General features: G+C 37.5%; 1 protein-coding gene across 1 annotated transcript; it reads left to right on the forward strand.

Annotated features, from left to right (window-relative positions):
- The first annotated feature begins 1,883 nt into the window (after positions 1-1,883).
- Positions 1,884-9,709, forward strand: LOC107491492 (beta-glucuronosyltransferase GlcAT14A-like). The gene is made up of 4 exons (XM_016112330.3): positions 1,884-2,465; positions 8,170-8,245; positions 8,344-8,459; positions 8,546-9,709. Exons 1-4 carry the CDS (start codon positions 1,985-1,987, stop codon positions 9,082-9,084), a joined length of 1,212 nt encoding a protein of 403 aa, XP_015967816.1. The 5' UTR covers positions 1,884-1,984; the 3' UTR covers positions 9,085-9,709.
- Positions 9,710-9,715: the final 6 nt, after the last annotated feature.

Raw genomic sequence — 9,715 nt, forward strand, 5'->3', positions numbered from 1 at the left:
CTTTTACATTGCTGCATGACGTTTACGAATTTTGTCTTGTTGAGTTAGCTATTGAAAATGAAAATTTCTTGCATTAGTTTGTGGTGGATAATTGCACTTTTTAAGGTAATGCAATGATTTGTATGCGTGGACTTTTTCCGTTGATCTTAATGTTATTTACAAACAATTCCTTTTGGGAAAGCTCTGATTCTTGACGTCGGAACGCTGAATTTTGGCAATGATATTTGATTCTTGCCATGTTTTTTCTTAATTTGATGCATGAATGGATTTTGGCATTCTAGCTCTATTGTAGCGTTGGTTTGTTAACCCTGGAAGTAATTGAAACATTGGAATTCATAATCAGATGAGTTGTTATAGCAATTGATAGGTAGTCTCTGAATAGGCACCTTGGAAGTTTTTAAGGTTACATGGCTGATGCAGCTGAAATTGTGAATTTGTAGCAGAACCTTCAAAACCAATACAAATGCTGTACATGCCATAGTTCAAAACCATTTGTCATGAAGACTCTTCCTTTTTAACATGAATTATGGTCAATCTAGTGACATTACAATAAATAATTTATTATTTCTGAAAAACAGAGATCATCATGTATCCTCTCATTTTGTGTGTGCTTTGGTTTCAAATTGAGATGGGAGAAACAAAAGTGAGGGATAGTGAGATTCAAGGGACGCTGCTCTTTTTTTTCATGTCGTTTTGTGCTTCCATATGTTAATACTTTCTGTGGATTAGTATTCTGACGAATATTGTTGTTATGTACAGAATACTTGCTAATCGGCAATCTGATACACGTTCAAAAGAGAGAAAGGCCCGCTATATACAAGAACTCGAGCGCAAAGTTCAGACCTTTCAGACTGAAGCTACAACTCTTTCTGTCCAATTGACCCTACACCAGGTTCGTGCTGTCCATTTGAAACCACTTGCATGATTTTGCCATGAAATAGATGAAGCACTCAAGTGGTTAAGTTCATCTTTGCTGCAACAAACTGGAAATTCCTTGTACAATATCTCATTTTGTTTTTTTGGTGACTAATATCTCATTTTGTTTTATTGAGGACTGTATTTTTCTTGGCTTATATTGAGGATTGTATTTATCATCGCATTTAGGATTAGGGTTCATCATCCAAGGGACTGATTTGATTTCTTTTAACGAACTTACTTTGTCAGTAAACCCATCGTACACGTAGGCGTCAACCACCCAGGCAGTTAACGGAACATGTCACTCAACATTAACCAGCTCAGCGGACGAATTGACGGAAGGATTAACGTGATCATGTCCGTCATCTTTCGGGGACTATTTTGATTAACTTTATCATTCAGGGACTCATATGGAGATAGATGTATCTTTTAGGAACGATTTTGAATATTAACTCAATAAAAAAATGAGACAGAATCATCAAGAATGTGTTATAATATAGATGGTTTTGATATAAGGGTGTTATTATAATAAGGACCATGCAAAAAAAATTTAGTCCTATATAATGCAATGAGCATAAATAATGTAATAAAAATACGTGGATGATGTTAGATGTGTGACACATCTCAAACGTACAAACTTATAAATCTTATTTTATATATAGTTATAGGATGTCTTAAGTGTCTATTTTTTAATATCTATGTCTTAATATATTATATACACAAACTAAAAGGAGTCTAAAATAACGAATATAATTAAAGATATATATAACGCATTAAAATTAAATTCTTTTTTAACTTTTCAAGTATTATATATTTATTTTTTAAAAATTCAAAATAAAAAAACTCGGTCGAGTTTCCGAATTTGGGTTCGACCGACTGATTCTCGGTTAATTTTCCGATTCAACATCATTTGGGTTAACAATTTTGCTTGTCACCGAAAACAAATTTCTCAACTGTTCGAACCGGTTTCCAAAATCATGGTACTGGCACAATGGTGCCATATGCGGCCCCAAGCACCCAACACCAACCGTAGTTACCATTTTCATCGTGATTCTCGTAGTTCTATTTGATGGGTGCTGAGAAGAAATGGCTCTTCACCCTTTCCACTGCAGCATTCCTATCCCTCATGATCATTCTCTCTTCTTTCACTTCCTTAACATCTCCAAAGCCCTTCCCCTCAATTGTAAATCAAGGTGCTCTGTACCCTCCCGCATTCGCCTACTTCATCACTGGCAGCAGAGGCGATAAGGACCGCGCCTTCCGCCTGTTGCTGGCAATCTACCACCCAAGAAACCGTTACCTGCTTCATCTTGGGAAGGATGCTGGGGACGAAGAGAGGCGGAGACTCGCGGCGGCAGTGACGTCGGTGCCGGCGATACAGGCCTTCGAGAACGTTGATGTGGTCGGGAAGGCTGATTATGCGACGTATTTGGGGTCATCGAACATTGCCATCACTCTCAGAGCTGCTGCCATTATGATGAAGTTGGATGGTGGTTGGGATTGGTTTGTCACTTTGAGTGCCCTTGATTATCCCCTCATCACCCAGGATGGTAATGCCAATACGGTAAATTCTGTTTTGGTTCATGGGTTTGCACTATGTAGTTTCTACTGTGAATTCAGTTAGCGTTTTGTTTATTTCTTTGATAAGGTAGCGTTTAAATTGGGAATGGAAAATGTCCTCGAGTCCAGACCTTGACTTTCAGTTAGGTTAAAAACGAGAGCAAAGCATGCTTTTTTGTCTTTAACTTCTGCGATTTTTTTATTCAAAAATACTCCCAACATTTATTTTGATTCAATTTTGTCCACAAAATATTTCGATTTGTGCACTTTTTTCCCTAGTGTTTTAGATGGAGTTAACGTCTAGGATAATTTTGACACGGATTAAAAATCGTTAGGGATAAATTGAATGAAATTAAATGTTGAGGGATATTTTTGAAGAAAATTACAAATGTTAAGGATAAAAAGCATACTTTACCAGATAAATGGGTTAATCAGGTTTCTGGTAGTTGGACCTGGATAGCGGTAGTCCAATCAATAGCAAGAAAAGATTGTTGTTGCCTGTATTGGTTTGATGATGACTTGGGAAGGTTTCTTTAATCTTTTAGGAGCTTTGTTTTGGTTTTGGTTTGGTTTAGGAAATTAGAGTTGTGATATGAAGTAGAAACTTTTGTTTCTCTAGTGATGGTTATGAGAAATTATACTCAAGTTTTAATACTAGATTATGGGAAAATTGTTTATTGTGATTGTGTTCTTATTTCTGTATTCCCTAGTTTTGTGACCTATTTTCTGCTTTTTTATAGTTTCTATACTATAATTGGCTTGGAGTTTGGTTACAATAGGTAGGGATAAGAAAACCAAAGATAAACGGTAGACTGTCTCATTTCAGTAGTGGTTTAGATAATACTGATAGTACACCTTCAATAAACTTGGTATATGATTGCATAAATCATCCACAATTTAGTCTTTAAACATACAGGGAGAGTTAAGGTGATTTGAATTGATTGTTAATTGTCATTTGTCAACCATTTTTAAGATTTAGGCTTAGTTATAGATGAAATACTATAAATGATAGATTAAGATAAAATGTGTATGCTATATCTATACTTTCAAGAATGGTACATATTAAAATATCTCTGGTTTTCTTCCTATGTAAATTGGAACTTGTCTGATGCAATTATATGACTTCCAATTAGGTTGGAGTTAACGTACTTTGAAATATTAACTATCAGAGAAGGTTTGGCTGAGCTCTATTGTGTATATTGAGTGTAGTTGCATTGAAGTGAATGAAATATTTTAATTGTTATATTCTCTCTAAGATTTCACCTTTTCTACTTCTATTATGTTATTTGGAACTGTAAAGTTAAGTTCGTTTATTATGTTATTTGGAACTGTAAAGTTAAGTTCGTTTTTTATTTATAAATCTGAATGTTATATGGTTGTCAGGCTGGACTGGGTGCTGTGGATTAATATGATTCACATTTAATCTTGTGTTGGCCATGGTTAACAAATTTGCTCAAGACAGGTTTTCTAGTTGATTAGTATTTTTGTGATCGAATGTAAGCGTGTATTTTCTGCCTGAACTGAAACAACATTTGAGTTGCCTGAGGAAAAGAAGCCTAGAGTTAAAATGGATAAAGATGCTTTTGATGGGAGAGGAGGAACCAGAAAAGTAAAAGAGGAGTGGGGAAATAGAGGGGTGTTTGGTAGGACCCCAATGGTAATAAGGCCAATTAAGGGATTTAACGAAGTATTTTATAGGAGGAAAATGTACAAAGAAAAAAGAGAAAATAGGGGAGGTTCCAGATATAAATAACAAGAATTGAGTCTTAGTGGGTTAGCTTGCCTAGATAGGCCTTAGGAGGGGATGATCTGACTTACCCTAATAGGAGTACACACTGTCATTTTTCAGTTTTAGGAAATGATTGCAATTTGAGCTGCTGAGAGCATACTCAGTGCTCTAGCTTGTTACCTAATTCCAGCTACATCTCCTTTTGTCACTTCTTCTTTATTTTCCTAATTTGGAAGGTTTGGAACTGCTCCCTTCCTTGCTGACCCACCCCCTTATGCTTCATATGATCATCCCATTCCTAAGCTACCGTTTATTTGGAGGTACTGAGACGGAGACTGGGGAACTGAGACTCAGCATCATGTTTGTTGGTCCAAAGACTGGTACTAAAATTTCAGTCTCCGTTTCCAAAATTTCAGTACTTCCAAAAAGTGGGGATATATGGAACTAAAATTTTTGGGGACAGAGACTAAAATCTAAATAATATTTTCTGACCAAAATACCCTCGTTCTAAATAATTGATTCCAAGTTTACCCTTTCTGCAAATCAAATTAGGGCTACTTTTTTTGCAGGTTCTCATTCATTAATATTCTCATTCCCAGGACCACTGCTGCGTCATTGCCGTCGTAGCTCCAGCAAGCGAATCTAAGCTTGAGTAGGTCCCTGAAAATTAGCATACAAAGTTATCAATCCAATTATAATTAGGGATTATGTAATCATCTAGACAAAAAATGCACCCCCAAATTCGGTGATATGTGACAAACGAAAGAGGAAAGCAAAGACGAAGAGAAAGAGAGGAGAGCAGAGACACATCTCCAAAGTGAAGAGCAGACTTGATAAGGAACGACGGCGACGGTGGCAAGGCAGATGCAGAGGAGGCGAAGGGCACCAAACAGACGACCTTGTGGAGTACCTAGCGGCGCGATTGAGAAGCTTTGGAGATGCTGTGGTGCGCTAGGCTCGACGGGAGAGTCTCCTGCGCCGGCGGAGGGGTTGACGGACGGCTTGTGTCCTCGCTGCTCAGTTCTTCGAGCACAGGGGAGAAAAGGGGTGAAGCTTCATGAAATTTGACATAGGTTGAGAAAGGGATTAGGTTTTATAATCTTAGGGGTATTTAAGTAATTTGTAACATTTCACTCTTTACTTTTATTTCAAACCAAATAGGAGACATAATTCAGTCCTGTACACTTTTACACTAAACACAATACTGAGACTCATTTCAGTCTCTGTATCTCGGTCTTTGTCTCTCAGTCTCAATCTCTCAGTCTCAGTCTCTCTTCCAAATGCTACTTAAAAGATTTTAGCCCTTTTTGAAGTCCCAATCCTTCTCTACTGGATTCACACCTCCTCCCTTCCGTTCTCGGTTCCTCTCCTCCAACAATATGGTTCAATCCTTGATTTCAGCCAATGTCTCCAACTCCGAGCTTTTATTTCAGCTTGTAATAAGTTTTAGCTTGTTAGTGAAGATTCCTTTAAGAATTTCGGTATCAACATATTACATATGCCTAGGAAGTTTTTCGAATTGGTCTATGTAATCCATTACAGGCCCAACTTGTCTCACCCTCAATAATGTCCCAAATGGGTCCTTCTCCGCTCCCTGGTTGGAGCGTACACAACACTGCTTCCCTGAATTGATACCAAGAAGGGAATGCAACTTGGTTCTCCTATGCTTGAAACTAGTTCAGCAAGCATCTACCCCAAAGCCTAGATCCCCATCCCATCAGTCCTCTAGGTTCATCTTGTGGATCTCTCTCCGTGGTAGAGATTGATCCCTCGAGTGATTTCGCTGTCAATCCTTCACAATGCGCAGCATCTCATTGAACTTTTCTCAAGAATATATATCCTTCCTTCCATGTTAGCATTAGCAATGGGCTCACACGGCTCCCAAGATGAGAGCTCTGATGCCAAATTGTAAGAAACCACACAAGAAAAGGGAGAGAATAGGTATAGTATATTATTTACTGACAGTAAAGCTGGGTCTCAACTCTATTGCTTGAGAATAAAATCATATTTGAATTAGGAAAGAACATAAAAATGAGGCACTATAGCAGCCTCACACTGCCTATATACATATTTTCTCCATGACACAGACACAAACCGCATATTCTATTGCCAGATTAGCAGTCTCTTAATCCTCATTCCCCTCAATGTTTGCCATATTTCAATTTTACCCCATGAGTTTCATTGGTTTCAATTATACCCAAGTGTTGATTATGGTTTCAGTTTTGCTCAGTATGGCATGTTAAATTGTTAAGGGAAGTATTAAAACCCCAAAATACTCCTAATAATTGAATACCTCAAAATTCAACTTTGTCATTCGTGTTTCACTGTTGCTGCATCTCTTGTTAGAGCCTTCAGCTAGTCTCGCGTCACTTATCGTGTTACAGGCTCAACTTTCTCTGCCACTTTTGTTGAAGTTTGTGTTGGATATGTTTACATGCTTGGTTGACATGATGAACAGATCAAATATTGTGGCATTCCATGTAAAATTTGTTTTACCTTGTCTTGGTTGCTCTTGATCTTCACCGTCAAGGTCCCCCACCTCCAAGAAGATGAAGATGAAGAAACACCACCTCCAAAAAGATGACCAAACTTAGATAAACATAATGATATTTGGGTTATACTACTTGGGTTAAACACCCATCTCGCTATCTCTTTTGAATTTGGGTTGATATCTGAGAAAACCAGTCAGGAGTGAGGTTTATTAGGATATTTTGGGGTTTTCAAATTTTTGTTAACATTTTACCACTATCCACACTCTATTGTAAAATTGAAACCATAATAAAACATTTGAGTTATCATTGAAACCAATAAAACTTTTGGAGTAAAGGGAACAAATTGCAAACAATGAGTATTTTTAAGGCTTAATCTGGATGCGTAGTTTTAGGCATCCCGAATAAATTGAATCTGTATAATTACTTTTCCAATGATGATACTATTAGTAATATGATTGATATTGTCACAAGAGGATCTAATATCGGCGAATAGGTCATCCGTTGTCATGAATAACAAAGAAAAACAATTAGATACTCAAGTTTCTCAATAGGAAGTGTCAACCTTTATAAAAGAAAAGAATTACATTTTGCACCATGAGCATGATAATGTACTGAATTGAACTGAATACTGCTAGTTGTAGATGCAAATTATCACCAGATCATGGACAATGGAGCAGATGAAGGCTGGAGAGAAACCATGTAAATGATAGATGTGTAGAGGGGAACTTGTTCAATGCAATTCAGTACAAAAGAACAAATTTATGAGAGTAAAATAGTTTGATAAAGCATTATTAATAACCTGTTCTATATTCTGGGAAGGAAATCGAAGGTGGATTAAAATGTTAACACTAAAGCTTTTGTCAAAACACTCTTCAAATGTGAAATATACACTGTTGCTTTTCCTTTTGCCCCATCTGGAGAATGTCCTATGAGAGATGCTAGTTAACTCTTGCACCCGTTCCCCTTTTAAAGAATAGGGTATCATTTGCCTCTGAGATTGCAAGTAATTATACTCTATTTGTTGTTGTTAATGACCTGACATAGCGTTTAAATCAACTTTGTTGTTCCAAAGGTGTCAATTAAGATTGGCATCAATGAACTTTTCTCAACAATATTGCAGTCCAATACCATCATTTTATTTTCTTTTGATGGTCTAGCTGACGAAATCCTCTATATACTTAAGAATTTCGTCAACTCAATTATCTTGTGCTTTGTTTTGATCAAGTCAATTTAATTGTGTATCTGTTTGTTTTATTCTATGTTGTACTCCCAACTCAAGAACTCTTGTAGTGTTTGTTATTATAGGTTATGAAATGCTCTATATATTACTGAGAACAATTTTTACTTAATCATTCCATGATCTGTTTATGGACAACTGATTTTGTTTCTTGATATGATCCATTTTTGGTTTTTGGTTTTTTCCTCCCCTCAGAATTCTCTGATTTACTAATCCCTCTCTTTTATCTGTACCAGATTTGTCCCATGTTTTCTCTTCTGTTAGGAGGGACCTCAATTTCATTGACCATACCAGTGACCTTGGATCGAAAGAGTAATAAAAATTACTGCTAATCCTTCTAGCTGTTATTTCATGGCTCTCTTTCATTTGATTAAAGATCATATATTTATGATGTATTTTTATGTATGCAGAAGTGATAGAATCGAGCCTATTGTAGTTGACCCAGCAATATATTTATCAAGGCGAAGTAAAATTTTTCAAGCTACACAGAAGCGGAAGACACCCGAATCCTTCAAAATATTCACAGGCAAGTCTATTCTCTCATATTCAGTCAGTGCAACACCATCTTTGCAAATGGGAGGTGTCTTTCGTGAATCTTTCCTTCGCTTGCAGGTTCACCATGGGTAATCCTGAGTCGATCATTCCTCGAGTTTTGCCTTTTTGGCTGGGATAATTTACCTAGAACACTGCTCATGTATTTTACAAATGTTAAGTTATCTCAAGAAGGTTATTTTCACTCGGTCATTTGCAATATGCCAGAATTCAAGAACACAACAGTGAATGGTGACTTACGATACATGATCTGGGACAATCCTCCACAGATGGAACCACAGAACCTTAACATCTCAGATTACAATAAGATGGTAGAAAGTGGAGCTGCTTTTGCTAGGCAGTTCAGGGCCAATGACCCTGTCCTGGACATGATTGATGAGAAGATTCTCCACCGTGGACGGAATCAAGCCGTTCCAGGGGCATGGTGCTCTGGCCTGAAGAGCTGGTGGAGGGATCCATGCTCCAATTGGGGTGACGTTAATGTTCTTAGGACAGGACCTCAGGCAAAGAAGCTCAAGGAGTCTGTTTCAGACCTCCTTGACAATTGGAACTCGCAAACCAATCAGTGCAACGCTGCCACAGAATACACACAAGAGTAATAAAATATTCAATGGAGTTGTGCAGTGTAAGCACCATGATTTAACGGACCAGTCAGTAGAAGTGACAATTTAATGGAAACGCATCATTTGGTTACCGACGTAATCTAAAATTTGGAAAGTGGGTTGATGAGGGTGAATGAGATTCCTCGCATAGTGGCCTTTGCAAGTTAGGTGTAAATATGGAATCGGAAGACGGATGTCACTGTATTACTCTGGTGGCTTAGTAGTTCTGGTGGATCCTCCGATACCCGTAAATTATTTTGATGTTCACCCGGCTTCCATTTTCATCATGTAACATGTATGTTCTGTACTGTATGTCTCTTCTTCTCCACAATGATTCTCGATAACTTGAGAGCAAAGTTCATTCTTGTTGAGATCTTATTCTCCCTTCCCGTATTCTCTCTTTACATTTCCATGGTGCAACTACCCTCAAAAATTGTCAAACGGATTAAATTGAACAGGTATAATCAGTTAAGCGTTTTACCGACCCAAAAAAACAAATCCAAGTAATTGGCATAGTCTTCACCCATCAATCCCCTGTCACTTCACCCTGAAAAGAAGCTTGAAAACCAAAATAAGGACTACCACCCTCCTTTGCTATCCCATATTTGTCTAAGCGGTGTTCTTCGTT

The sequence above is a fragment of the Arachis duranensis genome, chromosome 5 (genome assembly GCF_000817695.3).
Source record: "Arachis duranensis cultivar V14167 chromosome 5, aradu.V14167.gnm2.J7QH, whole genome shotgun sequence".
Lineage (NCBI taxonomy): Eukaryota > Viridiplantae > Streptophyta > Magnoliopsida > Fabales > Fabaceae > Arachis > Arachis duranensis.